At 56.5% G+C, this 19,301-nt stretch overlaps 1 protein-coding gene across 2 annotated transcripts in view; it reads left to right on the top strand.

Annotated features, from left to right (window-relative positions):
• The first annotated feature begins 2,135 nt into the window (after positions 1 to 2,135).
• The window catches only part of STK32C (serine/threonine kinase 32C), a 102,734-nt gene continuing 85,568 nt past the window's right edge, over positions 2,136 to 19,301 (top strand). The window contains exon 1 of one of the 2 annotated variants that reach the window (XM_054503354.2): positions 2,136 to 2,524. In XM_054503354.2, the coding sequence (XP_054359329.1) occupies positions 2,263 to 2,524 (262 nt within the window). In that variant the 5' untranslated portion in view covers positions 2,136 to 2,262. Of the gene's footprint in view, positions 2,525 to 3,150; positions 3,170 to 19,301 lie in introns of those variants that run through there. The other variant, XM_054503357.2, reaches the window with a different exon arrangement.

The following is a 19,301-nucleotide window of genomic DNA, read 5'->3' as shown; positions in this document are numbered from 1 at the left end:
TGCAGGACTTGGTATCCCTGGGTCAAGAGCCCCTTTGGACCCTCAGTCCAGAGGACTGTCCATCCCCAACTGCCCGGGCCGGGGAGGCATCCTGGGCTCTGGCTGTATTCACATTCTCCCGTCTTTTGGGGTCCTGGTTACCTGCAGGTCCTCAGCCTCTCCAATCTTCAGAGTCACCTTTCTACCTGCTGTCTGAAGTCCATTAACATGTTTTCCCTTCTCCTGTTCCCTCTTAGGTGGTGGTGGGGATGTTATACCTTTTATTCCTTTTCTGCCACTTTTAGGGGTCAGAGGGAGAGGAGGAGAGGTGATGATGTATGTTTAGAGGCTGCGTGTTTTGGGAGGAGCCCTGGGGAGTCTGATGTGTGCGCTGGGTGCGCAGGGTTCCAGGCACTGCCCTGCCTTCGTGCCTCCCCTTCCAAATGCTCCTTCACCACTCCTGCTGGGATGGGCACCAAGGGCTTCCTCTGAGGCAGGTGCTGAACCCACTGCCTTCTGCGTGCCTGCTGGAGAATGGCAACTTTGAGGGAGAGCAGAGAACTGAGCTTTGTAGCTGCAAGGGCTGGGAACTCGGCTCTGTGCACTGGAAGTTAGTGACCGATGCATTTGTGCTAGCCAGGCACGGAGAGCTGCGGTGGCTGGTTGGTCAGGTAACCTAGGTTATGCTCATAAAAATACCCTCTAAATCTCAGTAGTGAAATGCATGCCATGTGTCCTAAGCAGGTGCATGTCCAGGTGGGTGCATGTCCTAGGTGGATGGGCATGGTTCCATTCCTTGTAGTCCCCAAGGGATGGGGGCTCCTGTTGGCCCAGAAGCCACACAGACTTCCCGTGCTCACATTTCATGCATCAGGCGGTTAGGGCGGGCGGCCACACTGAATGTCAAAGGCCGTGGGGAGGCAGGGCTCACGGTGGCTGAATGACAGGGTAGACAGTTGTGCGCGGTGGGAGGGACAGGGGCGGGAGACACCGGCCTTGGAGCCAGGTTGGGGATCCGCTCATCCTCCGGGAGGGCAGCAGGAAATCCCATCCAGGATTTCACCGGGGAGGGAGACCCCGTCTTTGTGGCCTGGCTACAGGGCAGAACTTAAGGAGGTAAAGGCTTCCTAAAGTCAAACAGCCCGGTAGCAAAAACCGATTCTTCAGTGACAAGCGCCAGGGGCAGGCAGCGAGGCTCCATGCAGAGCAGCGCCTTCTCCAGGGCACTCAAAGGCGCCCAGCACTTTCTGCGCAGGGGCGCACCTGGCCCTGCGCAGGGGCAGAGGCGCCCGGAGGTCAAGCCGCGCCCCAGGCCTCCGAAATACGCCGAATGCCGAGGCCCCTGTCGCATCTGGACAAGGGTACCCTGGACGACTCGGGCACGCGGTCTCAGGCCGGACGGGGGTCGCGAGGATGGCACGGGGGTGCCCGAGAGCGCGGGCGCACGTGCTCAGGGCTTAGCGCCCACCCCGGGCGCCCGCGTGTGTGCTCTTGCAGCCAGGCCCGCCCTGCCCCACCCCACCCTCTGGCGCAGCGCTTGGGCTCAGCCTGCAGCCTCCTGACCGTGAGCCGGGCCCTGCCCGGCAGATTCCCGCCGCCGGCATCCCGGGCCTGCAGCCCGGCCTCACCCTGCCCAAAGCAGAAGGCTGGAGTTTAGGGCTCCCCGCACTGGGCGGCGGAAGCCCGAGCGCCGGCTGTTTTCACGAAGAAGGCAGGGGGAGGGAGGCCCGCGGAGACCGCGAGAAGGTCCCGCCGCCGTGCCGGGGACAGCCGTCCCGTGGCAGGGACGCCGACCTCCGGGGCCCCAGGATACCCGTGGGGACGCTCCCTGCCTCCCTCGCTCTCGTACCCGCCGTCTAGTCTGAGCCGTGGTCCCCGTGTCCCGGCGAACCACAGCCCCCATCCCTAGACTGGTGGCGGCCACCCAGTCCCTAGCGACACTCCAGGCACTAGCCCCGCCCCTGCCCCGCCCCCGGCTCGGCCCCGCCCCTACCCTTCCCGAAGCTCCGCACCTGCCACGCCCCGGCGCTCAGCTCCGCCTCGACCCCTTCCAGGAGCTCCGCCCCCGCCCCGCCCCGGCGTTCGGCCCCGCCCCCGCCCCTTCCAGAAGCCCCGCCCTCGCCCCGCCCCCAGCGCTCGCAGTTTACGGGGCGGGTTCCACCGCCCAGGAGAGCGCACGGCGGGCGCTGCCGGCCCAGAGCGCTCCCGCCACCGCTGCCGCTCCCGGCCCTGCGGGCCGGCCATGCCCCGAGTTCCGGCTGCGGCGCGCACCCAGACCCGGCGATGAGGAGTGGCGCCGAGCGCAGGGGCAGCAGCGCCGCGGCGTCCCCGGGCTCGCCGCCCCCCGGCCGCGCGCGCCCCGCCGGCTCCGACGCGCCCTCTGCCCTGCCGCCGCCCGCTGCTGGCCAGCCCCGGGCCCGGGACTCGGGCGATGTCCGCGCGCAGCCGCGCCCCCTGTTTCAGTGGAGCAAGTGGAAGAAGAGGATGGGCTCGTCCATGTCGGCGGCCACCGCGCGGAGGCCGGTGTTTGACGACAAGGAGGACGGTGAGTGCGGGCACGGGGACGGCGTGGGGGCCGCGCGCTCTTGCAGGGGCGGGCGCGGCGGGGCGGCTTTTTCCCGCAGGGGTTCCCCCGGTGGGACGGCTTCCCAGGGCTCCCCGGCTTCCGGAGAGGCTCGCGCCGGGCGGCTGCGGCCCCCACGCGGGACCTGGGCGCCGCCCGCGTCCTCCGTTTCTAGTGGCGGCGCCGCAGGAGGAGCAGGCTGGGCCCGGGCCCTCGGGGCGAGGGTCCCCCCGGCTGTGGCGGCTCCGGGCTTGCGCTCGCCTCCGCCCACCGCCCGTGGCAGCCCTGCTTTCCTCTTTCCGTGATCCGCTGGGGCCCACGTGCGGGCTCGTTTGTACTTTGCAGTTAGAGAGGCGCTCACCTGTGCTGCCCGAGTGCGAGTGAGGCTCCTGCCCCACAGGTGGCGGGGCCCGGCCGCTCAGAGGCTCAGTCTCCTTGGTGACCGCGCCGTGTCCATCCTCTGCTCACCCATGTGCGCTGGAGGCAGGGCCAGGCCGTTGTGCAAAGACCTGCCCTGCCAGGAGCGAGTGCGCTGTTGAGTCCTGCAGATAAAGCCGCCAACCCCGGGGACTGGTGTCTCCTGAGTGACCGTGCCGCCGTGGGCGCCGTAGAAAGCGGAGAAGGCAGGTGAGGTGACATGGGACAGGCCTGCAGGGACACCTCCCGGGGTGCCAGGGGGCCCCGGGGACCCCCGACTTAGCACCTGCAGGGAGGTGTGGTGCTGCATCTGCCTGTGGGCACTGTAATACAGTCACATGCAAACATATAGCTCTTTTCTACAGATAACATGCAAATCATTTAAAATTGTACATTCATGACACATTTCATGTTTTTTGACATTTTCTTAAAATACTTGAAATGTGCATTTTTTATTTGTAGACAGCCTGCAGAGGTATGATGGATCCTTTAAAATTTTAGAGCACAGCGCTTAGGAGCCAGGCTATTTACTTGCGATAAATAATTTAAGCATTATGGGAAATTACAATAATACGACCTCAGGCCAGCGTTGGTGAGTGTGGGGCCGTGCACCGCCGTTCCTCCGGGAGACGGCACCGGGGATTCATGATGCGCTGCCCAGAAGGAGGGCTGAAGGCCCAGCCACACCAGGCCCCACACGCTCCAGGGTGGCCCGTCACTGTGTCCTGAACTTCGGGACAGCAGAACTCACAATGGTGGATGTTTGATAAATATTTTTGTTTTTAACATAAATATTCAAAGTAAAGAAAGCCCAGAGTGAACTAGGAGCTGATCAGGAGGCAGATTTGCCTCTAGTTTCTGGCTGCAGGATGAGAGAACGTCTGAGAAACGCATCTGGTTCAGCACTTGCTGGTGTCAGCCAAGAGCTGGCTGCTCTTCTGGGTCTCAGCACCGTGCTCTCTGGGGGTGGGAATGGAGACAGTGGTGTGGCACTGGGCTGCCTTCAGCTTTGTAAGGTAGACTTTCCTGCGTGTTCACAGTGTGTTATGTCACGGAATTCAAGGATCACTAGAAAGGCAAAAAGCGCAAGCACAGAGTCTGTCTGTGGGGCTCACGGTCTGACTTGGGAATTATTTCACACCCCCAGCATCACTGTATTTGCCTGTAGTAGGACGGCGGAGATTCGGCTGACGGTGTCCCACGGACGCTGCTGGCTCCTTATGGCTTGGCATGCAGCCGCATCCCCAAACTGAGCACCCGCCGGGACTTAGCTGGGCTTTGTGTGGTGAAATCAGGAGGGCAAGACTAGGCCCTGGCCCGAATAGCAGAGGACATCTCTGGGTGGTGACCGCTTCCCTCCCCTTCTTCCTGTTACTGGCAGGGCACAGACAACTTGGGAGTCATAGCACAGTGTTTGCAGAAGAATGTTGTGCACCTCTGAGTGTGAACGCCGGGGACTTGTGTTGGTGGAAGGGATTCAGTTTGGTAGGAGAAAGGAGAGTCTTTTAGGAAGGGACTGTGGCCCCTGAGTCCCACCCCTTTCAGGTTGGCGCAGTCATTTGCCTGGTACTTTCATGGCCCCATGGCAGCACTGGCTTAAGGAGGCCCTGGTGCTGTGTTGGTGTCTCCAGTTTACTGAATCTGCACGGTTGCTATGGCAACGCGAGACCGTCTGATGAATTTTTTAGATTAAAACACCTAATTAATATATCAAATTTAGTATGCAAAGAAAAGGAAAAAAGAAATTAAGAGTGCTGTTTAACAAAGTGCCAGGTAAATTTCAACTGATAGGCATAGTTGTGACATATAAGATTGTAAATGTCCTCTGTTCCTTTTAATCCTTGTGGACTCCAGAACCATTTTCCTAATTTGGCAGATATTTGGTGCATGTACAGAATTCTCTGCACGTCTTTGTCATGCCGGAATTGAGGGTCTCCAGTTTTCCTTCCCCTCAGTCCCTCACGTCCTCCCACTCTATCCCTTCTCTGACTTCGGTGAAAAATTCATTTTCGGGGTCACACTTGGTTAGGGAGTATTTCCGCTGCTGCTCTGCACCATCGGGGTCGCACTCGGTTAGGGAGTATTTCCGCTGCTGCTCTGCACCATCGGGGTCGCACTCGGTTAGGGAGTATTTCCGCTGCTGCTCTGCACCATCGGGGTCGCACTCGGTTAGGGAGTATTTCCGCTGCTGCTCTGCACCATCGGGGTCGCACTCGGTTAGGGAGTATTTCCGCTGCTGCTCTGCACCATCGGGGTCGCACTCGGTTAGGGAGTATTTCCGCTGCTGCTCTGCACCATCGGGGTCGCACTTGGTTAGGGAGTATTTCCGCTGCTGCTCTGCACCATCGGGGTCGCACTTGGTTAGGGAGTATTTCTGCTGCTGCTCTGCACCAGAGCTGCGTGGCGTTGGGCCAGCCCCTTCATTCCTCTCTGTCTTGGTGTCCTGGTGATACCAAGTGAACCTGAGAGGAGGCTCCTGCACCTACCCGCTGAGCAGCTCTGCAAACTGGGGGGCGCTCACCCGTCTCGGGGTCACGGCATGGTGTCTCCAGCCTGACGTGGCATTAGCCCACCAGCAGGAAGTAGCTCCTCACTGAGGGGGTTTGCCTTCATCTAGGGAAGGCTGGAGTGGACAGGCCCTTACAGGCTGTGGACGGCCTGCCCTGGGCGCCGGGCCAGGCAGGCAGTGAGACAGGACCAGGGTGCTGGGTTGGGTAGGCAGTGAGGCAGGAGCAGGGGCCACCAGACTCCTCAAGTCATCTCTTAAAATTAGAAACACCTTTGTTTTTTCCTAATTATGAAAGCATTAAAATGTATGCATTTAAAAACATTCTATACTTTATGCCACGGTATCTGTAACTTCAGCATTGACATCACGGTGTCACCTCCCAGCCTTTTTCTGGAAATACAGTCCCAGGTACAGCCGTGGAGAAACACTCTCTCTTTGTTAGCAGAAGTGGGATCCTGCTCTGCACGCCAATTTGCCGGAACGTGCTTGTTGACTCAGCAATATGTTGCCAGCCTCTTACAGACCTGAGGCATCATTTGTTGGCTGAATTTACAACAGTTCTCAGCCCCAGGCTGTATACTGGAGTCATTCACTGGGCACTCTGAAAAAATGCAGATGCTCAAGCCCCACACCCATGAACTGCGGGTGAACTGGGTGGGGTTGGTGGGTTGGGGGTGGGGCTCAGGGGCTCAGGCTTGTTTTTAAGCCCCTCTTGAGTTTTACCAGCAGTTGAGGCTGAGAATCCCGACTCTGCAGTGCTCCTCTGAGCAGCTGTGACATTCTCTGCTTACTTAGTTTCCTGTCACAGGACAGTGAGGTGTTTCTGTTTTATAAGTATCATAAACGATGTATTGGTGAACGTCGTTGCAGATCTGTCTTTGTGCACTTGGCATTGTTTCCCTAGGATACACTTTTAGGAACGACATTGCTCAGGCAAAGGGGTCCATGTGAAATACCTTAACACGTGTGGCTGCTCACTTGGTCCCTCTGTGAGCATTGTTTGTGGGCCATGCTGTCGTGGGGTGACCGGGCAGAGGGGAAACAGGGAGACTGACAAGACAGGGAGGCAGGAGCGAGTGCAGCGGGCGGCAGGAGGCACCTGCAGGGGAGAGAACCAGACCACCTGCTACCAGCGGAGCCTGCGGGAAGGGAAAACCCATTTTCGCTTGCTCCAGGAGCGGGAGGGTTTGATCACCTTTTCCCCTGAATCCTCTCCAGCTTTGGGTATCAGCAATATTTCTATTCTTTGCCAGTCTAAGAGATTAAAGGATGGCACTCATGCTTTGAGTTTCTTTGATTACCAATGAGGTTAATCATCTTTTTAGCTTAAATGTTTAGAGCATTCAGCTCTAAACACATTTCGTGTGTTTCCACACTTTCTGAATTGCCTGCCCGTGCTTGTTAGCAGTGTGTGTCCTGTGTCCTGTGGGATGGCAGCCGCAGGTTCCTCTCGCCCTTCCTGGTAGACAGGCTGAGCCTTCAGCAGCTTCCCTCCCACGTTCCTCATTTATCTTTTAATGTTGCTACTTTGCTTTTTTCTCTACGGATGTGTTTAATTAGTGTGTGGTCAGATTTATCATCTGCCTTTGTGGCTGCGTCCGGCCTTGCTGTTATGTGACAGAAGTCCTTCCCAGCACAGTTAATAATAATTTAATTCATAAACCTGCATCTGTACTTTCTTCTAGTGCTTCTGTGGTTTTACTTTTTGTGTTGGAAATTGCAGCCCGTAGGGAGTATAGCTTGACGAAGAGTGAGAAAGCTCTCTCCTCCTTGCATTAGTTCTCCTCTTTCCCAGGATGAGTGCAGTTAGGATGTTTCCCCGTGTAGAGATCTGAGGTCTCCCTTGCAGCCCCTCACTGCAGAGCCCCGGGCAGGCTGCGCCGTTGCTGCTCCTGGCCTGTGGGACTGGTTGCTTGTTGCTGTTGGACTGAGTGTGACCGTTTCCACACTGGGTCCTGCTGGTGTGAAGGAACGCTCCACTTTTACAAGATTCACCTTGTGTGTGGCTGAGACTTCGCTGCCTCTTGCACATGACTTCACTTTGCTAAATTCTCGTTAGTCTATAGCTTTGGAGTTCATTTTGTTGGCTTTCTGGGTGGTCTGTTGTGTTGCCTCGGAGTGACTCTAGTGGCCCTGTGATGGTTTTGCCTCACTCTTTCCTCATGGTGTTGCTGGAGCTCATGGAGCAGAGAAGAGAGAAGGTCCTGAGCCCAGGGGCTGCTGAGGGCTGGGGACAGCTCCTTCCGCACGGTTAGAGTGGACGGGTCGTCCTTTCAGAGCATCAGCTTAGCCCTAGTTTGGGAAGACTTTCCAGTCAGGTGTGGACTCGCATTTTGGAGGGTGCCCTTTCCTTGCCTCCTGACCCTGTGAGGCAGGGGATGGGGGGGTGGGGGTGGTGGCTCTCTGTGTGGCCCAGATACCCGTCCCCCACAGTGCAGGGGCTTGGTGGTCAGAAGCCTGGTGGCTGCAGAGGCCCCTGGTCTGGCATGTGGACTGGGGAGGAGGCCTATGGTCCTGGCGTCCTGCCAGGCACCCCCTCACATGTTTGCTCCTGGCTTCCCCAGTTCTGGGCCCAGCACCGGGTGTCCTGGGGGCCCTTGGGGCAGCTGTGCAGCTTGATGCCTCTTCTCCTTCCCAGCTGTGAGGCTGCTCTAGAATGGACTCGGGACCTACTGTCATACTTTTTATGTAACAAATGTCAGCTCTGCGTGTCTATCCATCTGGTTGTGCATTTTACAAGGCTAAAAATAAGCCGGCTTTTCTTTTAGAACTTGAACCACCCAGCTTTCCAGTGGAGAAGTAATGCGAGGATGCCTTGGAGGTGATTGTGTTGAGGGATTGATTCTCTGCGGGCGAAGCCCAGAGAGACGCCAAGGTGATCCGAGGGAGGCAAAGTCACAGACAAGTGTTTCTTCCGCACGGAGCCGGGACCGCTCAGAGCAGCTTTCCTGCCTGTCCCGGACCCCCGGTCACCCAGGGCTTGTGAAAATGCCGCTGATCCAGCCGGCCTGGGGTGGGGCCAGGAGCCCACATTTCCAGCCGCCCCCAGGCGGTGCTGGCGCTGCTGGCCCGCGGACATACTTTGAGTGTGAGAGCTTAGTGAGTATACAGCCGGTGCATCATGGTGAGTGAGGGCAGGAAACCCACGGGGTGCTGGTCCCTTGGCCTGGGCTCCCGATGGGCCTGGAGGGGGATTTCTAACCCTCTGTACCACGGGGTTGCCAGTTATCAGAGGGCGCCTCGTGGTGTGGGCTCTCTTTTAATTTGCTTTTCCTCCTTCTGTTCCTCTCAGTCCTCTTGAAGGCCCAGCCTTCTCCACATGCCGCTGATGTGCAGCTCCTGGTTCACATCCTGCATTTTCACCCAGCCCAGCGGCCCGCACAGTTTCCTTTACACTGGGATGCGGCATCTGTCTTCCTACCTGGGTCTGAGGCAGGGTAGTCTGGTGTGTCCACCAGCGGGTTCCTGAGGAGTGTGGCCCCGTGCTTTTCGGCAGAGCATCCCGTGTCCCTGAGCCCACTGCGGGGCCTTGTCTTCCCCGGGGACCCCTACACCTAACGGGCTCTCCCAGCTGTGTCAGGCAGGACCCTCCCAGGGAGGAACCCGGGTTCCAGGCCAGACCCTGCAGGACCACTGAGAGCAGCTTCCCAGACTTCCTCTTGAGCCCCTCGGCTCTTAAATCAAGTAAGGGCCTGTGCCCTGTGGCCCTGACCCTGTCTCTTCCTGGTTAGGAAGCTCGGAGCTGAATCTGGGCTCATGTTAGTGGAGGACCAGGCCTTCTACTTGGTGTCAGGAAGCTCAGAGCTGAATCTGGGTTCACATTAGTGGAGGACCAGGCCTTTTACTTGGTGCTAGGAAGCTCAGAGCTGAATCTGCGTTCATATTAGTGGAGGACCAGTCCTTCTGCTTGGTGTTAGTAAGCTCAGAGCTGAATTTGGGTTAATATTAGTGGAGGACCAGGCCTTCTACTTGGTGTTAGTAAGCACAGAGCTGAATCTGGGTTCATATTAGTGGAGGACCAGACCTTCTACTGGGCGTTAGGAAGCTCAGAGCTGATTCTGGGTTCATATTAGTGGAGGACCAGGCCTTTTACTTGGCGTTAGTAAGCTCGGAGCTGAATGTGGGTTCATATTAGTGGAGGACCAGACCTTCTACTGGGCGTTAGTAAGCTCAGAGCTGAATCTGGGTTAATATTAGTGGAGGACCAGACCTTCTGCTGGGCGTTAGGAAGCTCGGAGCTGAATCTGGGTTCATATTAGTGGAGGACCAGACCTTCTACTTGGCGTTAGGAAGCTCAGAGCTGAATCTGGGCTCATATTAGTGGAGGACCAGGCCTTCTACTGGGTGTTAGGAAGGAAGCTCAGAGGTGAATCTGGGTTCATATTAGTGGAGGACCAGGCCTTCTGCTTGGTGTTAGTAAGCACAGAGCTGAATCTGGGTTCATATTAGTTGAGGACCAGGCCTTCTAATTGGTGTTGGGAAGCTTAGAGCTGAATCTGGGTTCATATTAGTGGAGGACCAGGCCTTCTGCTTGGTGTTAGTAAGCTCAGAGCTGACTCTGGGCTCATATTAGTGGAGGACCAGGCGTTGTACTTGGTGTTAGGAAGCTCAGAGCTGAATCTGGGCTCATGTTGGTGGAGGACCAGGCCTTCTAATTGTTGTTGGGAAGCTCAGAGCTGAATCTGGGTTCATATTAGTGGAGGACCAGGCCTTCTACTTGGTGTCAGGAAGCACAGAGCTGAATCTGGGCTCATATTAGTGGAGGACCAGACCTTCTACTGGGCGTTAGTAAGCTCAGAGCTGTATCTGGGTTGATATTAGTGGAGGACCAGACCTTCTACTGGGCGTTAGGAAGCTCAGAGCTGAATCTGGGTTCATATTAGTGGAGGACCAGAGCTTCTACTGGGCGTTAGGAAGCTCAGAGCTGAATCTGGGTTCATATTAGTGGAGGACCAGGCCTTTTACTTGGTGTTAGTAAGCTCAGAGCTGAATCTGGGTTAATATTAGTGGAGGACCAGGCCTTCTACTTGGTGTCAGGAAGCTCAGAGCTGAATCTGTGCTTGTATTAGTGGAGGACCAGACCTTCTACTGGGCGTTAGTAAGCTTGGAGCTGAATCTGGGTTCATATTAGTGGAGGACCAGACCTTCTACTGGGCGTTAGGAAGCTCAGAGCTGAATCTGGGTTCATATTAGTGGAGGACCAGAGCTTCTACTGGGTGTTAGGAAGCTCAGAGCTGATTCTAGGTTCATGTTAGTGGAGGACCAGGCCTTTTACTGGGTGTCAGGAAGCTCAGAGCTGAATGTGGGTTCATATTAGTGGAGGACCAGGCCTTCTACTTGGTGTTGGGAAGCTCAGAGCTGAATCTGGGTTCATATTAGTGGAGGATCAGGCCTTTTACTTGATGTTAGGAAGCTCAGAGCTGATTCTGGGCTCATATTAGTGGAGGACCAGACCTTCTACTTGCATTAGGAAGCTCAGAGCTGAATCTGGGCTCATGTTAGTGGAGGACCAGACCTTATACTGGTCGTTAGGAAGCTCTTAGCTGAATCTGGGCTTACATTAGTGGAGGACCAGGCCTTCTACTTGGCGTTCGGAAGCTTGGAGTTGAATCTGGGCTCATATTAGTGGAGGACCAGGCCTTCTACTTGGTGTTGGGAAGCTCAGAGCTGAATCTGGGCTCATGTTACTGGACGACCAGGCCTTCTGCTTGGTGTCATTTCCCTTCCCAGCCAGATTTTTCTCCTCACCTAAAAAGCTCCGTTGAGCTGTGTGTTTCTCAGAACCTCCCTCCCTCTGCTGTCTGTGTATAACTGGAGATAAAAATAAAGCTCTGTGAACCACCATTTCTCCTGCTGCTGCTGACTAATACTTGGGCACGTGGCGAGACCTGGGTCTTCTCAGCCACCCTCTGTGAGTAGGATGCCGCCTTGTTCGGCTCTGGCTGTCAGTGGGGGTGAGTGGCCACCCGGGGTGGCATCTCTGTGCCTGGAGCACTTCCTTACAGGTCTCTTGCCTGCCCTGGGCGTGGGCAGACGCCAGGCCCCTCCCCTCTCCCAATATACAGGCAGAGACCAACCTGCTGGTTGATGATAAAGATCAGAACTTGAGACAGTTTGGGGAAAGCTATAAGCAATACAATTATTGTTATTTGTATGGTATGCCTGCTTCGTCGGAAAACAGTTTCCTCATTGATTTGAAATCTATTGTTTTAAAAATCAAGGCTGTGGCCGGGTGCGGTGGCTCAAGCCTGTAATCCCAGCACTTTGGGAGGCCGAGGCAGGCAGATCACGAGGTCAGGAGATCAAGACCATCCTGGATAACATGGTGAAACCCCGTCTCTACTAAAAATACAAAAAAATAGCCGGGCGTGGTGGCGGGTGCCTGTAGTCGCAGCTACTTGGGAGGCTGAGGCAGGAGAATGGTGTGAACCCGGGAGGTGGAGTTTGCAGTGAGCTGAGATTCCCCCACTGCACAGCCTGGGTGACAGAGCGAGACTCAGTCTCAAAAAAAAAAAAAAAAAAAAAAAAAACAATCAAGGCTGCTGCAGAGATCAGCATGGCTGGGCAGGAGTGCAGACAGAGGTGCTTGCCCTGGCCTGGCTTTGTCCCCCCAAGATTCCGTCCAGCCTCATCTCACCCCACTTCTCCACCTGTGAGGAGGGAGCCCCCATGGTCTCTGCCATGCTTCCTCCTGGGATCTGGCCCTGCCAATCCTGTGGAAACCCATCTCGATGTTATTTAAGTTCTGAAGCCAAGGAGATGGTGTAGGTGGGAGTCAGTGTCGCCCCCAATTTATTAAAAATAGGAACCGAGCACATTCCATTTCTCACAGTGAGTTAGAAAGTTGACTTTGCAAAGGTTTCTCCTCTTTTGAATTCACATCATGACTCTCCGTCCTCCGAACGCAGAAGGCAGAAAGTGTGATAGAGCAGGAGAGAGGCGCCTCTGTGTTTGGAATGTCTGCAGGAGTCTATCACGGGCGTTGTGCGCGTCCTGGGGCCTTGGCAAGGGTGACATTTGTCTTGTTTCGCCCATGATGCTGGGATGTGAGCAGGAGTCCGCGGGGGTTTTGGTGCCGCCTACTCCATGTACCTCTGCCTCTCCCTGTGCCAGCGCCCTGGGTCCCGTCCTCAGTCACTTTGTGACGTCTGACCTCAGAGCCTCTGTTCACTGTGGGAAAGCTGTTCCTGGCGGCTCTTGTGCCCAATAACAGGGCTGGGAGTCCTGGCACCGCGTTTCTCAAACCGGGTCCTGTTCGTGCCCAGGGGACGCATTGTTCCGGTTTTCTATTGCTGCTAGTAAACTACCCCACACTAGTGACTTATCATCCTCCTTGTGGTTTCTCACGATGCTGTGAGCTAGGAATTCGGACGGGGCCTAGCGGGGACAGGTCTCTCTGCTCTGCATGACGTCTGTGGGACGAGAATGTCCATGGCAGCTCCCTCATCCATGTATGTGGCACCTCGGCCAGAACGGCTCAGAGAGCTATGGGCTGGTGGAAACCTCCCCAGGGGTCTTGTACCAGGGTCTCAGTTCACTGTTGGCTGGTGGATCAGCTGTCCGTGCTGCTGGGTCTTGTCCTGGGGTCTCAGTCCACTGTTGGCTGGTGGATCAGCTGTCTGTGCTGCTGCGTCTTGTCCTGGGGTCTCAGTCCACTGTTGGCTGGTGGGTTAGCTGTCTGTGCTGCTGGGGTCTCAGTTCCACTGTTGGCTGGTGGATTACCTGTCTGTGCTGCTGGGTCTTGTCCTGGGGTCTCAGTTCTGCTGATGGATTAGCTATCTGTGCTGCTGGGTCTTGTCTTGGGGTCTCAGTTTGCTGTTGGCTGGTAGATTAGCTGTCTGTGCTGCTGCGTCTTGTCCTGGGGTCTCAGTCCACTGTTGGCTGGTGGGTTAGCTGTCTGTGCTGCTGGGGTCTCAGTTCCACTGTTGGCTGGTGGATTACCTGTCTGTGCTGCTGGGTCTTGTCCTGGGGTCTCAGTTCTGCTGGTGGATTAGCTACCTGTGCTGCTGGGTCTTGTCCTGGGGTCTCAGTTCTGCTGGTGGATTAGCTACCTGTGCTGCTGGGTCTTGTCCTGGGGTCTCAGTTCTGCTGGTGGATTAGCTACCTGTGCTGCTGGGTCTTGTCCTGGGGTCTCAGTTCTGCTGGTGGATTAGCTACCTGTGCTGCTGGGTCTTGTCCTGGGGTCTCAGTTCTGCTGGTGGATTAGCTACCTGTGCTGCTGGGTCTTGTCCTGGGGTCTCAGTTCTGCTGGTGGATTAGCTACCTGTGCTGCTGGGTCTTGTCCTGGGGTCTCAGTTCTGCTGGTGGATTAGCTACCTGTGCTGCTGGGTCTTGTCCTGGGGTCTCAGTTCTGCTGGTGGATTAGCTATCCATGCTGCTTAACGAATTTCCTTAGCCTAGTGGCCCACAGTGAGGTCCGTCTTGTCGTTTCTGAGTCAGTGACTCAGGAGTGGCTTAGCCGGTGCGTCCTCTTGGTGTCTCTCATGAGGCTGCGGTGAAGATGGCAGCTGGGGCTGCTGTCACCTGAAGGTTGGACTGGGACTGGAGCGACCACTTCCAGGCCAGCTTCCCCATGTGGCTCTTGGATGGAGGCCTCTGTTCCTTGCTGAGGGAGCCTCCCCACACACTGCCTGGGTGACTCCACACACGGCACTCAGCTTGTTCCCCCATGACCCCAAACACAGTGCTCAACTCCCCAGTGACCCCACACACGGCGCTCAACTCCCCAGTGACCCCACACACGGCGCTCAACTCCCCAGTGACCCCACACATGGCGCTCAACTCTTTCCCTCCCCAGTGAGCTGAGCAGGAGCGTGAAGCCATGAAGCCACAGCGAGGATCTGAGCCACAGGCTCCTTCCAGCATGTTCTATCAGGAGCAAGTCACCAAGTCCAGCTCATCCTCAGGGGAGGGGAGCTGGACCCTGCATCGGAAGGCGCTGCCATGGGACCTGTGGACGTGTCTTACACCACCACAGCCGTCCTCAGAGTCTCGGCTTCTTCTCCCCACTGGGCCCCACACTGGGCCAGCAGGAATTCCTGAGAGGCCCCAGGGCGCCCACAGACGCAGAGTAGAAGATGCCGGGCCTTCTTGAGGCTTAGGCCTGGGCTGGTACCATGTCACTTTGACTGCCTTCTGCTGGTTGGAGCCAGTCACAGGCCCAGCTCAGATTCAGGGGAGGGACCACAGAGGGTGAAGTCTCCGCATCTGGGGGTGGGCTAGGGCTGCTGCGGGTCAGCAGGGCTGTTTGGAAGAGCTGGACATGGGGCCAGGAGAGCAGGGACAAATTGGAAGCGTGACCTTCAGGGAGTGCTACTGACTGCCACCTGCCAGCATCACAAGAGTTCTCTCTCGGCCACCTCTAACCCCAGTTTAGCCAAATGGCCAAGCACCAGCCAGCGTACCCAGGTCACTGCCGCAGAGCACCAAGACCCCAGGAGACACAAAGCATCTTCTGAGCTTTGAAACTTTGAAAGAGCTCGGAGGGAAGGCTGTTTGTACTTGAGAACAAACAAACAGGAAGTTGGAGTGGAGTCAACATCTTCCTGAGTTTGGAAAATAAAGCCCCAGAGACCAGGTGGATGTGCACCTGCTGCTGGCCGCGGGGCGGGCCCCTGACTACCGGGGCTTCGCCGGGGAGTCTCGGAGCTCTGGCTCAGGGCTTCCTGCACTGCCCCTGGAGGATGCGTCTGTGACTGTGCCAGGGTCTTTGTTTATTTTGCCCCCAATTCTTTTTCCTTTTTCTTGTAAACATCAGTCATCTTGTGTGTCTGAAGTGATGTTTTATCTCCAAAGGCAGAAAAGATAATCTGTAAAGTTAGCACATGACTGAAAGAGGGAAAAAGATGAAATAGGAAGAAAGATACAAAGGAAAAGGGGAGGAAAAAAATCTGTTCTGAAGAAAGCATTGGATCCCGGGACCCCAGCCACAGAGCACGTGGCCCAGCTAGTACTGGGGCTGGCGTGGCCCCTGTGGGGCTGGGAACTGTAGGTGGCAATTGGAAAACCCGGGGTGGGCTAACCAGGCACAGCCACAGCAGGCCCTTCGGTGGATCTTCGAGGTCTGCCGGCAGCGGGGGCGGAGGCATGGGTGGGGTGGCAGTGAGGACTGGCTGCCCTGCACACGCTGGGGATGGCCACGGAGCAGGGGCCGGGGGATGGCCACGGAGCAGGGGCCGGGGCATGTCCTGCAGAGGGTGTGGGGTGGGGGTCCAGCAGGAGGGGAGTCCTCTGTCATTGGGTCCTGGTGCCCCTTCCCCAGAGCCACAGCAGCCAGAGGCACAGGAAGGAAGGGGCCTAAGCCATGACTGTCACCCGCCCAGAAGCTGCACCTGCTCGGGCACCACAAGGAAACAAAAGGTGAAAGGGGTGGTGAGTGAGTGGTGGGAGAGGACACTGGGCAGAGCCGTGCCCAGGCCTTGGCCTCTGTCTGTGGCGATGTCCGCCTCCCCGTCTCTGGGCTGCCTCTCCTTCCCTGCACCTGCTGCTGTGGCCCCCTCACTGGCCCTGACACGCCTTTCCAGAGCCGCGGAGGCTTTCGGCATCCCAGAGGGTGCGGGCCCGCGAGTCCTGCCTCTGTGGCCACCATGCCCCGGGGTCGCCTGGGACGTCTGCTTCCTGCCTGCTGATCGGTGTCATTACTCACAGCGGCCCCTTTCTCTCTCCAAGTGGCCTGGTTTGGACGATCAATTGTGTGGGTGCCCTGTCTATGATAAATTGTGCGGTTGCCCTGTCTAACCACCAGATGCTGTGCCAGGACAAACTCTTTCTTTCTCTGTAGCTTTTTATTACATAATGAAAGTGACGAGAAAAAAAATTAAGAAATCCAGCGTCTTATGTCATCTCAGCACTGATAAAACAACCATTTGTAGTTTTTCATATGACCTCCCAATTCATACTGGAAAACATGCAAAATCTATGTTGCCTTTTAAATTTCAGGATAGTTTAGATGTATAGAAAAGTTGTGAAGCTGATACAGAGAGTTCCCATGTTCCCCCAAAGCAGTTTCCCCTCACGTCACCGTCTTGCATTAACCGGGTACATTTGTCATAACTAGAGGACCTGTATCAATACCTTGTTGTGAACTGAAGTCCACACTGGGTTCAGATTTCCTCAGTTCTTCCCCAGTGTCCCTTATCTGTCCCAGGATCCTATCCGGATCCCGTGTTACGTGAGTCTCCTGGTGTCTTAGTCTCCTCTGTGCTGTGACCGTTTCTCAAACTTGCTTTTTATGACCTTGACAGTTTGGGCACTGGTCAGGTGTGTCGTAAAATGTCCTTTAACTGGGATTCATTTGACGTTTCTCTCAGGATTATGGGTCTTTGGGAGGAAGACCATGGAGGTAAATGCCATTCTCATGATGTCATACGAGATTACACGCTGTCCACACACCTTCCTGCTGATGCTGGCCCTGTCACTGGTGAGATGTCTCCACCATGACGTCCCCTTTCCCCCTTTTCCACACTGTCCTCCCTGGCAGGACGGCACCATATGCAGCCCACACTGGGTATGGGGGGAAGTTGTGGTCCCCTCATCAAGGGGGGTTATCTATATACGTTATTCAGAATTCTTTTTTTTTTTTTAAGACAGAATCTTGCTCCATCGCCTGGGCTGGAGTGCAGTGGCACAACCTCGCCTCACTGCAGCCTTCGCCTCTGGGTTCAAGTGATTCTTTTTCCTCAGCCTCCCCAGTAGCTGGGATTACAGGCGTGCGCCACCACACCCAGCTAATTTTTGTATTTTTAGTCGAGACAGAGTTTTGCCATGTTGGCCAGGCTGGTCTCAAACTCCTGACCTCGTGATCCACCCACCTCGGCCCCCCAAAGTGCTGAGATTACAGGCGTGAGCCACTGCGCCTGGCCTGGAATTCTTCTGTGTAGATTTGTCTCTTCCTTGCATTAATTCTGTTACCCCATCATTGATATCACTGTAGACTCACGGGTATTGGTTTTACACGTTGGTTGTAATCCATCACTATTTTGATTTCTTGGTCACCCTGTCCCAGTCTGGCCACTGGGAGCTGTCCGTTGCCCTGGCTCCTTCGACACCCCTCCCTTGGTGCTTTTGTTGTTGTTGTGAGTTTCTGATCACTTTCTTACATTTGGGCACTGCAGGATGCTGCAGGCTCACCCCATGTGTTTCCTTACCCAGCCCTAGAGCTGGCCGTTTCTCCAAGGAGCCCTGGTTTCTTTGTTAGGAGGATGGTGTTAGACACTGAGCTCTGGGTCCCAGTGTGCTCCTTGCTCTGGGGGGACAGTGATCTTTTTAAAGTACAAAGCCCATGGTGTCACTGCCGGCTTAAGACTCTTAGCTTTTCCTGTCACTTTGTTCGCTCAGCTTAACGTGTTTTCCGTGCACCTGCTCTGTGCACTGCCGGTGGGTGTGTGAATTGACAGGCCTCCTTTGGAAGCTGTTCCTCTGGGTTTACTGAAGTGGCACAGTCCACACCAAGAGGGGCAGAGGCCGCTGACATCTGGAGCTGTCCTGGCTCCGCTGGCCGGGCCTCAGTGTTCCCTTGTGGACCGCACATGATTTCACAGAACACCCGCGTCATACACAGGCAGGACAGCTCAAGATGAAACAAAGCCACCACATGTGGCAGCTGTGGGGCCTGTGGCCTGTCTCCGTGGTCAGGACTTCCGGGGAAGGGGACGGAAGGCACTGCAGGGCTCTGGAATCCAGAACCCGTGGCTCTGGGCGGTGGGGGGGTGGGGGTGGGGGGGGTGGAAGAGCTGTCCATGGTGCTGGCCTTGGGTTGGGGGCTGGTGCACTGACCCGTGCCTGGATCAGAGGCTGAGCTGTTGGCTGTAGATGGTGCGAGGTCAATGGCTGATAGCTGTGTACACAACTAGCCGGAGCTCCTGAGGGGCTAAGAGTGAGCCATGCATGTTCGTGTCCCCGGAGTGGAGAAGGGCGCCAGGCATCAGATGGCGTTTGGTGTGTGGCTGTTGAGTGAATAAGCAACATGCTTTATTTCCCGTGCTACGAAAGCGTCAGCCCACAGCCCTATTTCTTAGCCCTCCATTTTCAGTGAAACTCAAACTCACTCACTCCCTGCCGTCTGCAGGCCTCCCCTCCAGTTCTCCCAAAACCCACTGGAGCTGGGATCTGCCCTGCCTGCTCCAAAGATGCCTTGGGGCGGGCCCCTCCCTGTGGCTGTGCTCTGTTCCCAGCCTTCCTTGGCCTTGACCTATGGCAGGGTCTGACACTCCTGATCCCCAACCCCCTTCCCCGTGCGCCCATCATGGCCTCCTTGGAGGATCCTCGTCGTCTCTGACTCTGACTCTGCCATGCTGGGACCTCGGGGTTCTTTCCGCTCCCGCTCCGCCCACACGCTGGTGATCTCAGGGTTCAAATACCACCTATATGGCAGCGACTCCCGATTCCTGTCTCCAGCTGGGACCTGTTTCCCACATTCCAGGCTTTTCCGTCCACCCTCCGACTCGACATCGCCACTCGAGCGTCTCAGTTCAGCAGGTTCAAATGCGAGTCCTGATGCCGCCACGCTGGCCCCGCCTGAAGGCCCCTGCCTGTGCCACCTCTGAGCTCCCTCGGGGGCCCTTTCCCTCGTGCCTGCGACCGTCGGGTGTTCTCTTGGCTCTACCCTCCGAAGGGCCCCCTCTGCCCTGGCTCCTTCTGCGTTCCCGGAGCAGCTCCGCCCTAGCTCTGGCAGGGCTTCCTCGGGGCTGCCCCCACCCCCGTTCCCCAGGCAGTGGCTGGTGTGGCCCAGTCTGCTGGACCTCCCACCTGCTGGGCTCCTGGCTCTGTTCTTCAGGCCCAGGCTCACCACGTGCCTGGTTGTGTGGTCTCCCCACCCCCGCCTCTCGCCCTGCC

This window comes from Pongo pygmaeus, chromosome 8 (genome assembly GCF_028885625.2).
Source record: "Pongo pygmaeus isolate AG05252 chromosome 8, NHGRI_mPonPyg2-v2.0_pri, whole genome shotgun sequence".
NCBI lineage: Eukaryota > Metazoa > Chordata > Mammalia > Primates > Hominidae > Pongo > Pongo pygmaeus.
This window is presented reverse-complemented; position numbering and strand designations above follow the sequence as displayed.